Source organism: Neophocaena asiaeorientalis, unplaced genomic scaffold (assembly GCF_003031525.2).
Source record: "Neophocaena asiaeorientalis asiaeorientalis breed wild unplaced genomic scaffold, Neophocaena_asiaeorientalis_V1.1 scaffold105, whole genome shotgun sequence".
Taxonomy (NCBI): domain Eukaryota; kingdom Metazoa; phylum Chordata; class Mammalia; order Artiodactyla; family Phocoenidae; genus Neophocaena; species Neophocaena asiaeorientalis.
Window position 1 is genome coordinate 4795838 of NW_020172162.1, and position 22343 is coordinate 4818180.

The window sequence follows — 22343 nt, forward strand, 5'->3', positions numbered from 1 at the left end:
AATTTCCTATTGTTCATGCAGACCAGCCCTGTTCTGTGGTAGGGGACTATACGAGGGCATGAATACCAAGAGATGAGAGTCTTTAAGGGTTCTTGGAGGCTGGCAACCACAGGGATTGAGGTTCACTTTTTTTCCATACATCAATTTTCCAGCCTCATTTGTTGAAAAAATTATCCTTTATTTTATTGAATTTTTTGGTATTCTTGTGAAAAATTAGTTGAAGAAATGTGAATTGATTCCTAAACTCTCTATTTTGTTCCATTGATCCATTTGTTCTTCTTTATGGCATTTCCACCTTGTCTTGCTTATTATGGTTTTATAATTAGTGTTGAGATCAGGAAGTGTAAGTTTTCCAACTTTATTTTTTTCCAAAGTTGTTTTGCCTATTCTAGATCCTATGCATTTCCATATGAATTTTACAATCAGTTTATCAATTTATAATAAAAAGCCTGTTGGGATTGTGATTTGGATTTCATTGAATCTATAGATCAAATTTGGGGAGAACTGCATCTTGATAATATTGAATCTTTCAATCCATGGTGTATTTCTCCATTTAATAGGTCTTTACTTTTTCTCAGCAATATGTTGTAGTTTTCAGTGTAGAAATTTTATGTCTTTAAAAAACCTATTCCTAAGTATTTTATGAACTTTTATACTACTGCAAATGGAATTTTAAATTTGATAATTGATCATTGCTAGTATATAGAAATTGATTTTTATATATTGATCTTATATCCTGAAACCTTGCTAAACTCACTGTGTTGAGAAGCTGGAGCTGGTGTATTGAATTAAGAATATTCAGATTATGACTTGCTGAATGAGGGGGCACAAGCTATCCACAGGGGTTTGGCAGGTAGCTCCCTCAGTATCTGAGCTCTCACTTTGGGGACGTGAAACCATGAGCTTGTTTTGATTGAAGGCATAGTTCGAATACATCCACACGAAGGAAGTAGAGTCACAAAATGTATTACTTATATATCTCAGAAATGTGGGGGGAAGCACAGTGAACCGGGGGAAGGGCAGTCCTCCATCTCAGTTCACAAGCAAACAGGAGATAGAAAGCAGGTAGCAAGCACCTAGTACGTTTAAGGTGGTTGGGGTAGAGGTCACTAACTTTTTGAGGGCTTAGCTCTAAGTAACTGTTTTAAAAGGTGCCCTGGGAAAAGCAAAGCAGGAATTTATGGCAGGACTCCGAAGCTTGGTGTTTATCTAAATGTCCGCACTGTTGGTATGAGCAGGGTAGAACACTGTAAAATGCCTAGGCAGCAGCTCAAAATAGTGTTTTTTCTCATCACACTCACTTATTCTAGTAGCTTTTTTGTCATTTCTTTAGCATTTTCTACATGAATATTTCTATCATTTAGGAAGAGGAACACTTCTTCCTTCCCAGTCTGCATGCTTTTTATTTTCTTTTTTTCTTGTCTTATGACCCTGGCTAGGACTTCTAGTACAAAGTTGAATAGAAGTGGTGAGAGCAGACATTTTCTTGTTTTGTTCCTGATCTTAGAGGGAAAGTATTCAGTCTTTTACCATTAAGTGTGATGTTAGCTGTAGATTTTCATAGCTGCCCTTTATCAGGTTGAGGAAGATTTCTTTCCATTACTAGTTTGCTGAGAGGTTTTTTTAAAACTTTATTTTATTAAAAAAATTTTTTTAATGAGTATACTATTTTGTTGACATTTAAATTTCACCAACAATGAGCTCAAGTATATGCTGGTCATATGTTCAGATTTTTGAAATAAAGATAAAGGAACAGACAGCTTTAAGGGTGCAATGTATTTAACACTGCACAGTATATTCAACAATTAGAGACAATCTGGCGGGGGGTGGTTTAACTATATAACTATACACTTAGGAGCACAAGTATAGGGACAAGCCCTGCTATTGGAGGAACAGAGGTCCTTGGTTGCTGACGGAATCTCCCCTTGACTTCAGACTTGAGACAAACCAAGGAGTCTGTCAGTATACAAAAACCACTGAATTCAGGACAAACAGGATAGATTGGCAAGAGCCAATTCAGATTGTGAGCAGGGTTAGCTGGAGGCTGGAAATGTTGCAGGTGAAGTCCAGGATCTGTAGATTAGAGTAGCAGTCTTCTAAAAAATGCTTGTTTCCAAACAAGTTCCTAAGATGCTTTTCCCAAACAGGAGGAGGTCTTTTTTTTTAAAATCATGAATAGATGCTGAAATTTGTTACATGTTTTTTCTGCATCTGTATATGGCATTTCCTTTCTTTGCTTAGTATGGTGGATTACATTAATTCATTTTCAAATGTTAAAAAAAAGAACCCTTCAGTTTTTTTTGTTTTTTGGTATATATTACTTGGTCATGCTGTGTTATTGTCTTCATATATTGCTAGACTCTATTTGCTAATACTTTGTTAAGGATTTTAACCTTTATGATCAAGCTTTTGATTTATCATTTTCTTTAACATCTTTGTCTGATTTGGTGTCATGGTAACTCTGGCATCATCAAATGAGTTGAAGTGTTCCTTCTTCTGTTTTCTGAAAGTGGTTGTGTAAGATTGGGATAGTCGATTTACAATGTTATATTAGTTTCAGGTGTACAACATAGTTATTCTATATTTTTATAGATTATATTCCATTTAAAGTTATAAAATATTGGCTATATTCCCTGTGCTATACAATATATCCTTGTGGCCTATTTATTTTATATATACTAGTTTGTACTTCTTAATTCCCTACGACTATCTTGCCCCTCCCCCCTTTCCTCTCCCCACTGGTAACCACTAGTCTGTCCTCTATATCTGTTTGAGTCTGTTTCTGTTTTGTTATATTCATTTGTTTGTCTTATTTTTTAGATTCTACATATAAGTGATAACATATAGTGTTTGTCTTTCTCTGTCTGACTTACTTCACTAAGCATAATACCCTCCAGGTGCATCCATGTTGTTGCAAATGGCACAATTTCATTCTTTTTTATGGCTGAGTAATATTCCACTTTACACACACACACACACACACACACACATTCACACACATACCCCACATCTTTATTCATTTGTTAATGAGCACTTAGGTTGCTTCTGTATCTTTGCTATTGTAAATAATGCTGCTGTGAACATTGGGGTGCATTATCTTTTCAAATTAGTGTTTTTGTTTTCTTCAGATATGTACCCAGGAGTGGAATTGCTGGGTCATATGGAAGTTCTATTTTTAGTTTTCTGAGGAACCTCCAAACTGTTTTCCATAGTAGCTGCACCAATTTACATTCCCACCAACAGTGTAAGAGGGTTCCTTTTTCTCCACATCCTCACCAGTTTGTGTTCTTTTTGATGATAGCCATTCTGACAGGTATGAGGTGATATCTCATTATGGTTTTGATTTGCATTTCTCTCATGATTAGCATCTTTTCATGTGCGTGTTGGCTGTCTGTATATCTTCTTTGGAAAAATGTCTATTCAGGTCTTTTGCCCATTTCTAATCAGGCTGTTTGTTTTTTTAATATTGAGTTGTATGAGCTGTTTGTATATTTTGGATATTAACCCCTTATCAGTCATATCATTGGCAGATATTTCCTTCTATTCAGTAGGTTGTCTTTTCATTTCATTGATAGTTTCCTTTGCTGTGAAAAGCTTTTAAGTTTAATTAGGTTCCATTTGTTTATTTTTGCTTTTGTTTCCTTTGCCTTAGGGTACAGATCCAAAAAAATATTGCTGCCTATGTTTTCTTCTAGGAGTTTTATGGTCTCTGGTCTTATATATAGGTTGAGAATCCATTTTGAGTTTATTATTGTATGTGGTGTGAGAAAATGTTCTAATTTCATTCTTTTTCATGTAGCTGTCTAGTTTTCCCAGCACCCCTTATTGAAGAAACTATCTTTTCTCCATTTTATATTCTTGCCTCCTTTATCATAGATCACTTGACCGTAAGTGCATGGGTTTATCGCTGGGCTCTCTGTTCCATTGATCCATGTGTCTGTTTTGATTATTGTAGCTTTGTAGTATAGTCTGAAGTTAGGGCAACTGATACCTCCAGCTTTGTTCTTTTTTCTCATGATTGCTTTGGCAATTTGGGGTCTTTTGTGGTTCCATATAAATTTTAGAATTATTTGTTCTAGTTCTGTGACAAATGTCATGGGTATTTTGATAGGGATTGCGTTAAATCTGTAGATTGTTTTCAGTAGTATGGTCACTTTAACAATATTAATTCTTCCAGTCCATAAATATAAGATACCTTTCCATTACTTTGTATTATCTTTGATTTCCTTCATCAATATTTATAGTTTTGAGAGTATAGGTCTTTCACCTCCTTGGTCAAGTTTATTTAACCCTAAGTATTTTATTTTTTTTGATGTGAATTTAAACAAAGTTGTTTTCTTGCTTTCTCTTTCTGATAGATCATTATTAGTGTATAGAAAAGTAACAGATTTCTGTGTATTAATCTTGTGTCCTGCAACTTTACTGAATTCATTTATTATTTCTAATAGTTTTTTGGTGGAGATGTTAGGCTTTTCTATATGTAGTATCATGTCATCTGCAAATAGTGACAGTTTTACTTTCTCCCTTCCAATTTGGATGCCTTTTATTTATTTTTCTTGTATAATTGCTGTGGCTAGGACTTCCAATACTATGTGGCAAGAGTGGGCATCTTTGTCTTGTTCCTGATCTTAGAGGAAAAATTTCAGCTTTTCACTGTGAGTATGATGTTAGCTGTGGGTTTGTCATAAATTGCTTTTCTATGTTGAGATATGTTCCATCTATATGAACTTTGATTAGAGTTATTACCATGAAAAGGTGTTGAATTTTGTCAGGCGCTTTTTTTGCATCTATTGAGATGATCAGGTGATTTTTATCCTTTTGTATTGTTAATGTGATGTATCACATTGATTGATTTGTGGATATTGAACCACCTTGCATCCCTGGAATAAATTTCACTTGATCATGTGTCTGATCCTCTTTTTGTATTGTTGAATTTGGTATTTTGAGGATTTTTGCATCTATACTCATCAGACATATTAGCCTGTAATCTTTTTTTTTTTTCCTTGTAGTGTTGTTGTCTGATTTCAGTATCATAGAATGAATTTGGGAGTATTCTGTTCTCTTCAATTTTTTTGAATCATTTGAGAATGCTAGGTATTAGCTCTTTATATGTTTGGTAGAATTCCCTTGTAAAGCCATCCAGCCCTGGAGTTTTGTCTCCTTGGAGGTTTTTCTTTTATTACAAATTCATTTTCACTACTGTGATCCATCTTTTCAGATTGCCTATTTATTCCTGATTCAGTCTTGGAAGAGTGTACATTTTTAGAAATTTAACCATTTCTTCTAGGCTGTCCAAGTTGTTAACATATAAATGTTTGTAGTAGTATTCTCCTAAGATTTTTTGTATCTCTGTGATATCGGTTGTTATTTCTCATCTTTCATTTCTAATTTTGTTTGTTTGGGTCCTGTTTTGTTTTTTTTTTTCTTGATGAGCCTGGCTGAAGGCTTATCAATTCTGTTTATCTTTTCAAAGAAACAGCTCTTGTTTTCATTGATCTTCTTCTTTTTTTTCTTTGTCTCTATTTCATCGCTGATCTTTATTATTTCCTTCCTTCTGCTGACTTTGAGCTTTGTTCTTTTTCCCCTTATTCCTTTAGATGGTAGGTTAGGTTGTTTATTTGAGATTTTTCTTGTTTCTTAGGTAGACCTGTATTGCTGTAAACTTCCCTCTTAGGACTGCTTTTGCTGCGTGCTGTAGATCTTGGAAAGTTGTGTTTTTATTTTCATTTGTCTCGGGATACTTTCTGATTTCCTCTTTGATTTCTTCATAGACTCATTGACTCATTGGTTTTTTAGTAGCAGGTTGTTTAGTCTCCACGTGTTTATGCTTTTCCCATTTTTCTTCCCGTACTTCATTTCTAGTTTCCTACTCCTGTGTCTGGAAAAAATGCTTGATATAATTTTTGTCCACTTAAATTTGTTGAGACTTGTTTTGTGGCCTAGAATGTGGTCTGTCCTGGAGAATGTTCCATGTGCACTTGAAAAGACTGTATTTTGCTAGTTTTGGATGAAAATTCCTGTAGATATCTATTAATTTCAAATGGTCTAATGTGTCATTTAAGACTACTGTTTCCTTATTGATTTTTTTGTCTGGATGATCTGTCCATTGATGTAAGTGGTGTGTTAAAGACCCCTACAACTAGTGTATTTTTTTTTTCATTTTAACATCTTTATTGGAGTATAATTGCTTTACAATGGTATGTTAGTTTCAGCTTCACAACAAAATGAATCAGTTATATCTATACATATGTTCCCATATCTCTTCCCGCTTGCGTCTCCCTCCCTCCCACCCTCCCTATCCCACCCCTCCAGGCGGTCACAAAGCACCGAGCTGATCTCCCTGTGCTATGCGGCTGCTTCCCACTAGCTATCTACCTTACGTTTGGTAGTGTATATATGCCCATGCCTCTCTCTCACTTTGTCACAGTTTACCCTTCCCCCTCCCCATATTCTCAAGTCCATTCTCTAGTAAGTCTGTGTCTTTATTCCTCTTTCACCCCTAGGTTCTTCATGACATTTTTTCCCCTAAAATTCCATATATATGTGTTAGCATACGGCATTTGTCTCTCTCTTTCTGACTTACTTCACTCTGTATGACAGACTCTAGGTCTATCCACCTCATTAGCTTGCTGGTTGTTGAGTGAAGCTGTGTGTTGGTGTTGAGATGGAGATCTCTGGGAGATTTTCGCCGTCTGATATTATGGGCAGCTGGGAGGCCTGTTGTGGACCAGTGTCCTGAAGTTGGCTCTCCCACCTCAGAGGCACAGCACTAACTCCTGGCTGCAGCACCAAGAGCCTTTCATCCACACGGCTCAGAAGAAAAGGGAGGAAAAAGTAGAAAGAAAGAATTAGTAGAAGTAGAAAGAAAGAAAGAAAGGAGGGAGGGAGGGAACAAGGAAGGAAGGAGGGAAGGAAGGAAAGAAAGAAAGGACACAAAGTAAAATAAAGTAAGATAAAATATAATGAAGTTATTAAAAAAAAATATTAAGAGGAAAAAAAAACAAAAAAATGGATGGATAGAACCCGGAACAAATAGTAGAATCAAAGCTTTAAAAACAAAATCTCACACAGAAGCATACACATACACTCTCAGGAAAAGAGGAAAAGAGGAAAAAATCATAAATCTTGCTGTCAAAGTCCACCTCCTCAATTTGGGATGATTCGTTGTCTAAAGGAAGGAAGGAAAGAAAGAACGAAGATAAAGTAAAATAAAATAAGGTTATTAAAATAAAAAGTAATTATTAAGAAAAAAACAGGACGGCTAGAACCCTCGGACAAATGGTGGAAGCAAAGCTATACAGACAAAATCTCACACAGAAGCATACACATACACACAAAAAAAGGAAAAGGGGAAAGTATGATAAATCTTGCTCTCAAAGTACACCTCCTTAATTTGGGATGATTCGTTGTCTATTCATGTATTCCACAGATACAGGTACATCAAGTTGATTGTGGAGCTTTAATCCGCTGCTTCTGAGGCTGCTGGGAGAGATTTCCCTTTCTCTTCTTTGTTCTCACAGCTCCCAGGGGCTCAGCTTTGGGTTTGGCCCCGCCTCTGCGTGTAGGTCGCAGGAGGGCGTCTGTTCTTTGCTCAGACAGGACGGGGTTAAAGGAGCCGCTGATTCGGAGGCTCTGGCTCACTCAGGCCGGGGGGGTAGGGAGGGGCACGGAGTGCAGGGCAAGCCTGCGGCGGCAGAGGCCGGAATGATGTTGCGCCAGCCTGAGGCGCGCCGTGCGTTCTCCCGGGAAAGTTGACCCTGGATCCCAGGACCCTGGCAGTGGTGGGCTGCACAGGCTCCCCGGAAGGGGGGTGTGGATAGTGACCTGTGTTCGCACACAGGCTTCTTGGTGGCGGCAGCAGCGGCCTTAGCGTCTCATGTCTGTCTCTGGGGTCCGCACCTTTAGCTGCGGCTCGCGCCCGTCTCTGGAGCTCCCTTAAGCAGCGTTCTTAATCCCCTCTCCTCGTGCACCAGGAAATAAAGAGGGAAGAAAAAGTCTCTTGCCTCTTCGGCGGGTCCAGACTTTTCCCCGGACTCCCTCCCGGCTAGCCGTGGTGCACTAACCCCCTGAAGGCTGTGTTCACGCCACCAACCCCAGTCCTCTCCCGGCGCTCCGACCGAAGCCCGAGCCTCAGCTCCCAGCCCCACTCACCCCAGCGGGTGAGCAGACAAGCCTCTCGGGCTGGTGAGTGCCGGTCGGCCCTGATCCTCTGTGCTGGAATCTCTCCGCTTTGCCTTCCGCACCCCTGTTGCTGTGCTCTCCTCCGCGGCGCTGAAGCTCCCCCACTCCGCCACCCGCAGTCTCTGCCCGCAAAGGGGATTCCTAGTGTGTGGAAGCTTTTCCTCCTTCACAGCTCCCTCCCGCTGGTGCAGGACCCGTCCCTATCCTTTTGTCTCTGTTTATTCTTTTTTCTTTTGCCCTACCCAGGTATGTGGGGGGTTTCTTGCCTTTTGGGAGGTCTGAGGTCTTCTGCCAGCGTTCAGTAGGTGTTCTGTAGGAATTGTTCCACGTGTAGATGTATTTCTGGTGTATCTGTGGGGAGGAAGGTGATCTCCACGTCTTATTCTTCCGCCATCTTCCCGGAAGTCACTAGTGTATTATTGTCAATTTCTCCTTTTATGTCTGTTATTATTTGCTTTATATATTTAAGTGCTCCTATATTAGGTGAATATATGTTAATGAATGTTATATCCTCCCTTGTGTTGATCCCTTTATCATTATATCATGCCCTTCTTTTTCTTTTGTTATAGACTCTGTTTCAAAGTCTATTTTGTCTGCTATGAGTATTACTACCCCAGCTTTCTTGTTTTCATTTGCATGAAATATTTTTCCAGCTGTTCATTTTCAATCTGTGTGTTTCTTTAGCTCTGAAGTGAGTCTCTTGTAGGCCTCATGTGGATGGGTCTTGTCTTTTAATCTGATCAGGCACCCTGTGTCTTTTGATTGGAGCATTTAGTCCACTGACTTTTTTTTTTTTTTTTAATTTTTGGCTGTTTTGGGTCTTTGTTGCTGCGCATGGGCTTTCTCTAGTTGTGGTGAGTGGGGGCTACTCTTCATTGTAGTGTATGGGCTTCTCATTGAGGTGGCTTCTCATTGAGGTGGCTTCTCTTGTTGTGGAGCACAGGCTCTAGGTGCACAGGCTTCAGTAGTTGTGGCACACAGGCTCAGTAGTTGTGGCTTGCAGGCTCTAGAGCACAGGCTCGGTAGCTGTAGTGCTTCGGCTTAGTTGCTCCGCAGCATGTGGGATCTTCACAGACCAGGGCTCAAACCCGGGTCCCCTGCCTTGGCAGGCAGATTCTTAACTACTGTGCCACCAGGGAAGTCCAGTCCATTGACATTTAAAGTGATTATTGATAGGTTTGTACTTACTGCCATTTTGTTACTCGTTTCTGGTTGTTTTTGTAGTTCTTCTCTCCTCTTTTTTTCTTTTAGTTACTTCCCTTGTGCTTTGATAGTTTCTTTAGTGGTATACTTGTGTTTCTTGATCCTTTTTGTGTATCTGTTGTAGGTTTTTGATTTGTGGTTACCATGTGGTTCATATATGTTGACATATTGACTGTATCTACTTGTTTTAAACTGGTAGTCATTTAAGTTCAAACACATTCTAAAGGTCTATATTTTTTTACTCTCCTCCCCACGTTTTGTGTTTTGATGTCATGTTTCATATCTTCATATTTATCCCTTAACTGTGTGTTGTAGTTATAGTTGATTTCACAATTTTTTAAGTGATTGATCCATAGTCTTTACTATATATTTAGTGTGTATGTTTGTATCTTTTACTATATATTTACTTTACTATTTAAGTGATTGATCCATAGTCTTTACTATATATTTCTTTCCTATTGTGATTTTTTCCTTTCTTATAGATTCTTACTTGTTGTAGCCTTTTCTTTTCCACTTAGAGAAGACCCTTTAACATTTTTATTTACGGTAGGTTTAGTATTGATGAACTGTTTTAGTTTTTGCTTGCCTAAGAAGTTCTTTATCTCTCCTTCAATTCTGAATGATAATCTTGCTGGGTAGAGTATCCTCAGTTACGGGTTTTTCCTTTTCAGCATTTTAAATATATAATGCAACTCCCTGTGGCCTGCAAAGTTTATGCAGGAAAATCAGCTGATAATCATATCAGATTTCCTTTGTGTGTGACTCCTTGTTTTTCTCTTGCTACCTTTAGAATTCTCTTTTTTACTTTAACTTTTGCCATTTTAATTGTGATATGTCTCGGTGTGGGTCTCTTTGGCTTCATCTTTTTGGGGACTCTGTGATTCCTGTGCCTGTATATCTGTTTCTTCTTCAAGTTCAAGAAATTTTCAGTCAATTTCATCAAATACATTTTTTAAAAAGGATTTATTTATTTATTTTTTTAATTTATTTTTGGCTGCATTGGGTCTTAGTTGCAGCATGTGGGATCTTTGTTGAGGCATGTCGGATCTTTCATTGTGGCGCGCGGGCTCTTTGCAGCACGTGGGCTTCTCTCTAGTTGTGGCATGTGGGTTTTCTCTTCTCTAGTTGTGGCACACAGGCTCCAGGGTGTGTCGGCTCTGTAGTGGTAGTGTGCAGGTTCCAGAGCACATGGGCTCTGTAGTTTGTGGCACGCAGCCTCTCTAGTTGAGGCGTGCCAGCTCAGTAGTTGTGGTCCGTGGGCTTAGTGCCCTGCCACACGTGGGATCTTAGTTCCCTGACCAGGGATCAAACCCGTGTCCCCTGCACTGTAAGGTGGATTCTTTACCACTGGACCACCAGGGAAGTCCCTCAAATACATTTTTGACCCCTTTCTCTCTTTTCCTCTGGCACCTCTATAATGTGAATATTTGTACACTTGATGTTGTTTCAGAGGTTCCTTAAACTATTTTCATTTTTTAAATTTGCTTTTTTTTTACTTCCTAGATTGGGTGATTTGCATTATACTGTATTCCAGATCACTTATGCGTCCTTCTGCATCATCTAGTCTGCTGTTAATTCCTTTTAGTATTTTTCAGTTATTGTATTCTTTTGTTCTGACTGGTTCTCTTTTTATATTTAGCTCCTTGTTAAAATTCTCAGTTTGTTCATCTATTCTTTTCCCTAGTTCAGTTAGCATTCTTATTACTAATGGTTTGAACTCTTTGGTAAATTACTTATCTGTGTTTCTTTAGTTGTTTTTTGTGGTTTTTTCCTCGTTTTTTTATTCGAAAGAAATTCCTCTATCTTCTCATTTCACTTAACTTTCTCTGCCCTGTGAAATTGGGTGAAATAGTTACCTAGCCTGGTATTGAATGGTGTCTTTTTGTGGGAGTGTCCCTATACAGTCTGCATGTACACGGTGGCTTTGGTGGGAGAGCTAGATCTGTTGTGAGCATGAGTCATGTCTTCCCCCATGGTGTGCTGGTAGCTATCACCTTGGTAAGAGGTGGGCCTGGGGATGGAGGGGTTGGAGCCATAGCCAAGTGTGAACCAGGGCTTCTCTCTGCTCATTGGCCTACACCACCCTATCGGTCGTGGGGTCAGATCCCAAGTTGCTGGAGGGTCAGGTCTGAGCTGGTTCTGTTGCCTCTAAGTGTGTGCTCTCCCCCCTCCCAGCTTTGGCACCTTCACCCCAGAGGGGAGCAGTGCTGGAGAAGAGGGGCCAGAGTGGTGCCTGCTGTAGGCCAGGGTGCACTAGGGCAGTCTCAGCACACCAGTCAGAGTTCCATATTGCTTTCAATCTTTTGCCTCCCTGAGCACCAGGAATGGCTGCCCTTGCCCCACTCAGATGTCCTGCTGGTCCAAGCTGGCTATGTCCCCCAGAGTTGCACACTCTCCTCAGTTGCATCAAGCTTTACCCTAGCGTTCCATAGAGCAAGAGAGTCTGGCGCCAGTGCTTATCTCAGGCCGGCGCAGGGTCATGGGAAGCTGGCCAGAATCCTGGTCAGTTTCAATCTGCTTCCTCTGCCTTGTTTCAGGAGTAAGTGAGCATGTGTGCGCTCTTCACAAGTGGAGTCTAGGTTTTTACAGCCCTGCTGTCAGTCCCACTGTTTTTCAAACCAGTTAAGAGGACTTGTCTTCCTGGTGTCTGACCCCAGGGCTGGGGTGCCCAATATGTGGTTCGAACTACTCACCCCCTGGGGAGGATATCTCCAAGCCCATGTAACCCCCCTCCTCTTCTGTGTCCCCTCCCAGGGGCCCAGGTCCCAAACTGATTGCTTCTCTTCCCTTCCTACTTGACACCATGTGCTCTTTCTTAGAGTCTTGGCTGTATGAGTGTTTCTGCCAGTCTCCAGTTTGTTTTCAGTGAGAATTGTTCCACATGTAGATATATTTTTGGTGTGTTCATGGGGAGAGGTGAGCTCTGCGTCCTTCTATTCTGCCATCTTGATCCCCTTCCTGTTCAATTTTTTATAAGTTTGCTAGAACTTACTACTGAAAGCATTTGGACTTGCTTTGTTGGGCAAATTTTGATAATGAATCATTTTTTATAGTAGGTATAGGGCTATACAGAGTTTCAGTGGGTCTTGAATCACTTCTGATAAGTAGTGTTTTTCAGTAAAATTTTCCATTTCATCTTAGTTGTTGAATTTACTGGCATCAAGTTGTTCATAATGTTCCTGTATTAACCTTTTGATCGCTATAGGATTTGTAGTGAAGCTCCTTCTTTCATTCCTGACATTGGTGTTTTGTGTTCTTTATCATTTTTTTGGATCCACCTTGCTAGGCATTTATCAATTTTATTACTCTTTTGAAAGAATCAACTTTTGACTTGGTTAATTTTCTCTGTTGTTTGTTTTCTGTTTAATCAATTTTTGCTCTTAGGCTTATAGATAAGCCTCTTCCTCTTATAGATTTTGGGTTGATCAGTTCATTTCTTTTAGCTTCATAAGGTACAAATTTAGATCATTGACTTAATTTTTTTCTTTTCTAATATAAAGCATTTAAAACTATAAATCTAAGTAGAAAAATAGTCGAAAGACTGTGGAAAAAGTATTAGTAGGCTGAACAATAGATAAAGCAGTATATTATATACAAATTTTTTTTTATAAAACTGAAAAATGAAACACCTGACAAAAAGGACAAGGACCTGAATAGGTGATTTGCCAAAAAAGTATGAATATGAAATGATGTTCAACTTGCTAATAATTAAAGTAATAATGTGAAAATAGATTCCCATTTTTCACTTGTCAGAATGGCAAAGATTGGAAAGATTGACCAAAGTCATTGTCGACACGTGTATGAGAGAAATGGGCATTCTTGTTTTGGTTGATGGGAAGGGTATTAATTGGTTGTGAAGGAGTTAGGGGACACATTGAGGAACAAAAGAGACAGTGAGCAAGATAGGGTGCCTCTCATACTGAGCCTTCATTTAGAAGGGAAAGTCGGTAGAATTGCCCTGAGGTGAGGTTCATGTTGGCATTGTCACCTTGTGTTTAGAGGTGGATTTTGAGGACTGTTTGGAGAGGAAAGGGAGATGGGTTGCTAGATAGCGTGCAGGAGATACAGTTCTGGCCTTGGGAAGGTTCTGCTTCCTCCAAAGCTTTACCTGTTCTGTCCCTTAGCACCTTCATGTTGTTCTTTGGCTCATGTGACCCAGGCCTACAGATAAACTAAGACCAGATCCAGCCCTGATGCTCATACACCCCAGTGCAACTAGGAGTTGCCCACAGGTGATTAGCAATCTGAAGTTATCCTGGAAAAAAACTGCAGTTTACCTTAGATGATTTCCAGTTTCTAGCCTTTAATACATGATGCCCTAGGGGTCTTACCATTGCAGTAAGTGACCATTTCATAACAAAGAAATGAACACAAAGCAGTTAACTTTAAAATTGGTAGCTGAACAGAACTGTGGCAGATTTTTGTGTCTGCATGTGTTTTGTGGGAGTGAAGTTGTTAAGATAATTTTTACTTTTGCTAGCTCAGAATTGTTAGTGTGTATGTTTGTATCTTTGTGTTTATTTAATTCCTGCCTGGTTCTAAAAAGATTTAAGGAAGCTTCTCCCTCCTCCCCACCCCATCACATGAAACAGAACAAAATAAGTAAGAACCACTTCATGAGGAATGTAGCTTATTTAATTAGCCCTTGATATTAGTCTTGATTTGGGAATTAGGGGATAGGAGAGGACAGCATAGGATGTGGTTCACTAAGGGACTGTGGAACTGGGAACCAAATGATATAAACTGGAGAGAGAATCAAGGTGATGATAGCAGATTTAGAAGATGTGATTGGAGGTGACAAAGTTTCCACTTGTTTCTAGAGGTGATTTGACACTTGCCCATCAGTAAAGCCCTGAAGCTGTGAAGAGTGAGCTTGGCGACATCCCTCTCTATCAGAGGCTCCTTTCCCTTTCTGGGCTGTGTTACCTGTTGTGGGATTGCAGGAATCAGAGGTGGCAGGCCTGCAAGATTGTTAAAGATTGTGAGAAGTAACTTCGTGATGATCTTTAAAAATAATACCTTTATTCTGAAAGTTCAAGTGAAGTTTAGTATTAATTGAAGCTGTCAGACAACCTAAAATGTCTCCTCTTTCAAGGAGGCTGATTTTTCCCCTCAGCTGAAAAGTGAGTGATTAATTAGCCTGTCATTATCAAAGGAGATGATAATGTTAGTAGATACCGAATTTCCTGTTAAGTGGATTACCTATTGTATTCCATTTGGAGTTCAGGTATATATTTTAGAAAGACATTCATCTTTAAACCAAGTCACCACTGTTAAAGCTACATATTGAAATTTTAAGCTTTTTCTTGATACTTTCAGAAGAGAGCCAGCTCAGATCATCTTCTATCTTAATAGGCATTTTAAGGTAGCTTTTTTCGGTATCCTAATTTTCCACCCCAGTTCTTGCCAAACCGCCACCCCCCAACAAATCTACTAACATACACAGATGTTCTCCCCCGCGGAGTCGATTCATCTCATCCGCGTCTGTGCATGCATTCAGGCAGTCTAGCTGATGTGTGCCTGATTTATGGAAGTCTTGTACACTCCAATTACTGCTCCCTTTTCCTTCCCGGTTGCTTTTGGGCATTTTATTTACCTCCTTTTTCACCTTCACCATTTGAATTTCAGACTGCCAGTACTTGAGATGACCTTTCCTTCTTCCTACAATCTCTAGTTATTACTAAGAATTTACAATGAATTTAACCCCAACTTTCCAGATATGTAAGTCTCTTCTCAGCACATTCACATATGTTAGGTATTCTTACTGGCTTCATCTTCTTGAAGCAGTGGCTCAAATCTGGACTGGTTGCTCCCAAGGCCTCCAGCACCGCCGCCATCCTGGATCTCCCTTGACCATCATTCAGCAACCTCTCTTGTGATGATCTCCTGACTTTCCCAGAGCCTGTATTTTTTTCTCTCTTGATTTATGCCCTCATTTTGGTGGAACACCTCCTTCAGTTGCTTCATGAGAAAGTGAAACTTGTGTGACTCAGATTGGGACTTCAACCCACAGGCTGGGACTTGAATCCAGCCAAAACCCAGGTTGGGACTTGAACCTACAGTCTTTTAACTGAGATTACACCCTGGTCTCAGGACTTAATGAAGCTCAGGTTCTTGATGTCTCATCGCAGAAAGAATTCAGGGAGAGACAGATTGATAGGTAAGAAGTGGATTTATTTAAAGAGAAACACACTCCACAGACAGAGTGTGGGCCATCTCAGAAGGCAAGAGAGGCACCAGGGTACAGGGTTGTCAGTTTAGGGGTGGATAATTTCATAGGCTAATGAGTGGGAGGAGTGTTCCAGCTATTTTGGGAAAGGGGAGGGCATTTCCAGGAATCGGGCCACCACCCACTTTTTGACCTTTATGCTTGGTCTTGGGACTGTCATGGTGCTTGGTGTGTCATTTAGCTTGCTGGTGTGTTACAATGCACATGTATGCAATGCAATGTATACTGAGGCTCAAGTCTAGTGGAAGTTGACATCTGCTATCCTGGACCTATTTGGTTCTAATCAGTTTATGTCATGTCCTTGAGCTATGTCATTCTTTTAAAGGTTGTGCCCTACCCCCTTCCCTCCTGTTTCAAAAGGGTTCATGGACAGGAAGTTTTTTGAGCCCATACATTTCTGAAAATGTCCTTATCCTACCCTCAGGTTTGATTGATAGGTTTAATGTTGAATTAAAGATTGAAATTAATTTTCCCTTAAAAATTTGAAGGCATTATGTCCCTGTCTTCCACCTTCAGTGTTGCTGTGGAGACTTTCTAGTGTTCATTCATTCATTCATTTATTTATTTATGGCTGTGTTGGGTCTTTGTTGCTGTGTGTGGGCTTTCTCTAGTTGCGGCAAGCGGGGGCTACTCTTCGTTGCAGTGCACAGGCTTATTGCAGTGGCTTCTCTTGTTGCAGAGCATGGGCTCTAGGCGTGCGGGCTTCAGTAGTGTGGCATGTGGGCTCAGCAGTTGTGCCTCGCAGGCTCAGTAGTTGTGGCGCACAGGCTTATTTGCTCCACGGCATGTGGGATCTTCCTGGACCAGGGCTCGAACCCATGTCTCCTGCATTGGCAGGCGGATTCTTAACCACTGAGCCACCAGGGAAGTCCCAGTGTTGCACTATTCTTGATCTTTAGTTTGAAGCCTTTTTTTTCCTCTTTAAAAGCTGTGCTAGCTCCTTTTTAGCTTCAGTTTTTCGAAATTTTACACTCCTACCTCCAGAGATAAAAGATGCCACAGATTTCCGTGCCTTTGGAGATTCTGTAGTATAAATTAGATTGCTTCTTGACTTCCCACTGCTTTCTTGGGCATGCTTTTCTGTTTAAAATGATTTTTTTTGCTGCTACTTCATTCTTTTTTTGCCCTTGGGGCTTATGTCTAAAAAAAATGACCATAAAAAACTTTATTATGATTTTTGTAAGGCTTCTGGGAGGAACAGAGGTGTTCACTCCTCTGTCTTTACCCAGAAGGCTACCCATTTGCTCTCCACCCAGCTCTGCTGTGGATTTTGCCCCCACTTCACGGAGACTGCCCCTTGCCCCTGGAACAGCCACTCACAAGCTCTTATTGTCAGACCCCCTGGACACTTCTCTGTCCTCATCTTTCTTGACCTCTCAGCATCATTTGATGTGGCAGTGACCGCTCCCTTCTTTTCCAAATCATCTCCCTTTGCTTTGATGACTCCAGCTGCCCTTCCTCTCAGTCTTCCCAGCAGGTTCCTTCTCCATATTCAGCTTCTAAATAATTTTATTTAGATTGCCTCAGGCTAGGGGTTGTTTGGTTTTGTTTTTTGTGGGTTTTTGTTTTTTTTGGCTCTGTCTCTATCTTTACTCTCCCAAGGAGGTTAATCCAGTCCCATGACTTCACTTTAAATGCCATTTATGTGCTGATGACACCCTCTGAGATCTCTCCTCTGAGCTCCAGACTCAGTTCCCACTTGATCCCTTTGGGAATGTTGTAAACAGAAATCTTGTTTTTCCTTTAAACCTGCTTCTTCTCCAGTCAAGCCTACATCCGTAAGTGGCACCACCATGTAGCTAGTTGCTCATCAAGCAAAAGTAATTGGATTGATTACTCTTTCTTTTCCAGTTTAATCCATTAGCAAGTTCTATGCCCAGAATCTATCTTCAATTTATCTTTGCCCTTAGGTGTCTAGCCCAGTGCCTGGCACATATGAGACATTCACTGGTAAATGGCCAAGTGAATGATGTCAATAGGGAACCAGGAAAATTGGTGTTAAAAATGTGAACTTTTAAAAATGTTCTGAAAGACAGTCTTTGAAAGTAAAGGCAGAGGGACGGTTCTAGTTTAAAAGACATTTTTAAAAAAAGACCTGGGACTTCCCTGGTGGCACAGTGGTTAAGAATCCGCCTGCTGATACAGGGGACACGGGTTTGAGCCCTGGTCTGGGAAGATCCCACATGCTGTGGAGCAACTAAGCCCAAGTGCCACAGCTACTGAGCCTCCACTCTAGAGCCTGCGAGCCACAACTACTGAAGCCCATGTGCCTCGAACGTGTGCTTCGCAACAAGAGAAGCCACCGCAATGAGAAGCCCACGCACCGCAACGAAGAGTAGACCCCGCTCGCAGCAACTAGAGAAAGCCCACGTGCAGCAGCAAAGACTCAACGCAGCCAAAAATAAAATAAATAAAAAAGACCTGGTAACCAGATGCAATGCAGGATCCTTGATTGAATTCCGTTTTGTTTTTTTAAGCCAGCTATATGGGGAAATTTGGTGGATTGTATATAGGTAATATTGTATCAATGGTATTATGATTATGTGGGAGTATGTCCTTGTTTTTAGGAAATACAAGTTGAGGTCTTTTTTTTAATTTATTTTTATTTTATCTGTGGCTGCGTCAGCTTTTTTAAAATTAATTAATTAATTAATTAATTTTGGCTGTGTTGGGTCTTCATTTCTGTGCGAGGGCTTTCTCCAGTTGCGGCGAGCACGGGCCACTCTTCATCACGGTGCGTGGGCCTCTCACTGTCGCGGCCTCTCGTTGCGGAGCACAGGCTCCAGACGCACAGGCTCAGTAGTTGTGGCTCACGAGCTCTAGAGCACGGGCTCAGTAGTTGTGGCTCACGGGCTCTAGAGTGCAGGCTCATTAGTTGTGGCTCACGGGCCCAGTTGCTCTGCGGCATGTGGGAATCCTCCCAGACCAGGGCTCGAACCCGTGTCCCCTGCATTGGCAGGCAGACTCTCAACCACTGCGCCACCAGGGAAGCCCCTAAGTTGAGGTTTTTAGGGATGGTGTATTACGGTACCTGCAACTGGCTTTTCACGTGGTTCAAAAGGGAAAAAAGCTTATCTCAAGAAGGAAGGAGGGAGAAAACAAATGTAGCAAAACATTAACAATTGGTGAATCTAGGTGAGTGGTATACGGGTTTTCATTGTACTATTCTGTTCATTTTACTGTGGGTTTGAAAATCTTCAAAATAAAAAAATTAGAAAAAATCAGCAGTGGAGAAGAATTTAAGGAAAAGATATTTCAGGGCAATTTTTAAGCCCCAAAATGCTGAAATTCATTTTGAAGCATAATATTAAATATAATAAAGCCTAAGTATATACATAATTATAGAGCTGATTTATTTAACAAGATGGAAATAAAACCAAGTAGAAATAAGGCCTTTCTGGAAAAGTTTCTTAAAAATTTGGTGTGAAGGTCGATGGTGACCCGCCCACCAGAGGGCAGTGCAGGAGAGTGATTCTGTGCACAGCTGAGAGCTCTGGTTTTCTTTCTAACTCAGCTGGATCCACAAGAGGTCGCACCTCTCGGCACAAAACATTTTCAAGATTCTTAGACCACTTTAATAGAGAATGTGGTGCGTTTAATGTTGTCCCAGAGGTCCCTTGTCAAGATGCTATATATAAGCTCAAGTTCAGACCACCCCTTTGAGTTCCTCATTGCTGAGTTCTCCCATATGTAGGCTGGATGCATGTGTTAATAAACTGTTTTTTTCTCCTTAAAAAAAAAAATAGAGAATGTGGATAGTTGCACTGCTTTCCGTTTCTTTCTCTCCACTCTGATCTGCCTCTGAATTCTTTGGATTTTTGCCTTGGCCCCTCTGCTTCGTGGAGTAGACTTCATGCAAGGGTCTGGATAAGAGGGGTGTAGATCTGCCCTCCTGTGTGTGCTGCAAAGGCCAGTAGTGCATTTGCCCACTCGCATCCCAAGAATTATCTGTCTTTTTATTACAAACTGCCAAATCATAGTCCTACTACAGTTCATCTTTAGATTCCCTAGGATCTATTGAAATTCTAGGAATTTCACTCAGGGGTTTTACCTCTCTTAAAGCTGTGATGTGCCTCCCTTTTACTGAGTGGTTGACTTAAAAGGGCTGTCTTTCTGTGTAGGTGACCAAACAAGTGGGTTAGTATAAATGTTGTAGAAATTTACCCAGCAGATTAAATGATTAGTCCGTGGTGAGTGGTTGTTCTTTCACTTAACATTTACCCAGTGCCTGTGGAACCAGATTGTGCTACTAGACTAGAATTTAAAATCACAGGGGTTAGGGGGTTAGTCCCAGACTCCTGAGCTGTTTATATTTAGGTGAAGGGGGCAGACCTGCCCCAAACAAATTTGGACAAGGTGCTCAGAGGAAGTGCTAAATTCAGGTATAAGCAAAAGTTCTTTGGTGGGGGCAGGTGGGAGGGGGTGGGTGTCACATGCCCTATCTTGGCTCAGTACATCAGGTCCTGTCTAGAGGTCCTTCAAGGCCAAACTCAGCATCAGGACAATACCAGCCTCTCTGGCTAGCTTGCTCTGACCCTCCCCAAATGAGTGAAGTGCCCTTCCTGTGTTGTCATCATGTCCAGTTCAGACGTCTGTCACAGCACGCTGTTGTTCATGGTTGTTAATTTGCATGCTCATCTCTCCTGAGGACAGAGACAGATTACTAATAGATTTGTGCATTTTCCCACTCTGGTTCCATTCTGGTCTTGCATATGCTTTTTTCCCTCTGGGGTATCTCTTTTTTCCTCTCTTTTGGGGATCTTTTTCTCAAATACAATGGCATAGGCTCGCTGACATCTTAAAAAGTAAAGCAAAGAAAAGGAAGTAACACTCATTGAGTGCCTTCTTTGTGTTGAACACTATTCACTGTGTTAGGTGTTTTATGAGCATCTTCTCCTTTAATCTTGTTCCTCTAACAAACTCGCCAAGCTTCTTCCCCTTTCAGGTCTTTGTACTTGCTATTTCCTTTCCTAGGAACTGTTTTTCCTCAAGTCCTCAAGAAGGTGGCTCCCTTTTCTGCTAACAAACATGTATAGTTTACAAACCATTCTTCTGAGGTTGATTTTATTAGTCTGGTGACCCTTTTCTCCTCTCAGGGGTGGGTAGGGTCTCAGGGAGGAATTCGCTGAGGTCATCCCGAGAACGTTGGACTTATTCCTTCTCGCTGTGTCCTTGCCCTTCTAGCTGCTTCCCCAGTGCATCCTGGTCACTGGATGTCTTGAATTAGTTTACTAATTTTTATTATAATTGCTTTACTTCTACCTCATGATAATTGGTACCGTCATCCAGACTCTACCTCTTCCTAGGAGATGAGGGATTCAGTATTTTGCTTAGCTTTCCCCTTAAGTCTGGGCTAAGCCATCATCTTTTAACATAGAGTTTTGTTCTTTATAATCTGGAAGTCTAGGTCAGATCTTTATAAACAGATATATACTTAATAATTTAAAAATCCATCTATTTCTACAGATTTAGCATTAAAACAGTATAACCAAGTGCTTATATTCTGTTGTACATATCTTCTGTTATAAATTCTTACTTTAAAAAATCTTCCCCATCCTTTGAGGCTTAATTCAAGTCTTAACTCCTCTGACGTTTTCTGCATCTGTTGTACCCAACATTAATCTTTCCTGCTCCGAGATCCTGTGGTCTACATACTTCAGTTTGGCCATTAATCTAGAGAATCTTATTTGTTATTTAATTGCTTTGTGTATCTGTATCTATGTGACCTATGAGATGGTTAGATGCCAGTTGATGGTGGCAATGTGTTCTCAGTTTTTGCAGTGTTGAAAAAGTGTCACTTCAAAGGACTTTTTTGAAGCAAAATATCTTTATTTTTCCTAATGGAGTTTTACTTATTTTCTTAAACACAATTCAAAACTTATTCATCTGGTTTAGGTTTTCTTAAAAGCATTTTCTTTGAATATAGGATGATTATTTTTCTGTATTTTTACACACACTCCAAGGAAGTGTGTCAGAAAAGAAAGAATATTAATTATTTCCTATAGCTTATCTATAAAAAGCCATTTGGGAAAGTACACTCATTTTAATCTTTTATAGGACTTACGGATGGATTTTTATAGTTGTTATATTAAAGTCATTTTTAGTCTTCTACAGAAAATTTGTAAAGATTTATTTGATTAAAATATCAATATTTGATATTGATTTATATCAATTAGCTATAATTGTGTAAGCATTCCTAATTATGTGTTGAGCTTTCTAATTCTTACCAGAGCTGCTGCTTCCTGGTAAAGTTTAAACATGAGTCTCCAGTCAGGTTAATCTCTGTATAATATAATTAAATTCATCTGGCCTGGTTACTGGGTACATTTTAAATATCAGACTGATGCTTATCATGACACCACTACGAATATTTCAATTTTAAAGTTGACCTTTTAGAATCAGCCTTTCTTTAATCTGCCAGTTATACTTAACAGAAATAATTTCTTTTCAAAAGTAACCTGACTTTACTGTATTTAATTTAAAAAACTGAAGTGACTGTGAAATGTGTATAAGGCAAACTGCCCTAAAAAACTAATGACATTTCTTTTTATTTATAGAGATACTTTCTAGTTGGGAGCAATCATGCAGAAACAAAATATCGTGTTTTGAAAATTGATAGAACAGAACCAAAAGATTTGGTAATAATTGATGATAGGGTAAGTATCTTGAAAACCTGAATACAAACAGAAACTTGTACTTGTTGTTTACAGGATATGAAATATCCTTACAG

At 40.1% G+C, this 22343-nt stretch overlaps 1 protein-coding gene across 2 annotated transcripts in view; it reads left to right on the plus strand.

Annotated features, from left to right (window-relative positions):
• The window catches only part of FIG4 (FIG4 phosphoinositide 5-phosphatase), a 131053-nt gene that overhangs the window by 4033 nt on the left and 104677 nt on the right, over positions 1–22343 (plus strand). For both annotated transcript variants that reach the window (XR_003004555.1, XM_024755194.1), the window contains exon 2: positions 22171–22269. Coding sequence is in view for 1 of the 2 variants with exons in the window: in XM_024755194.1 (XP_024610962.1) it covers positions 22171–22269 (99 nt within the window). In the remaining variant the exon portion in view is untranslated. The remainder of the gene's footprint in view (positions 1–22170; positions 22270–22343) is intronic.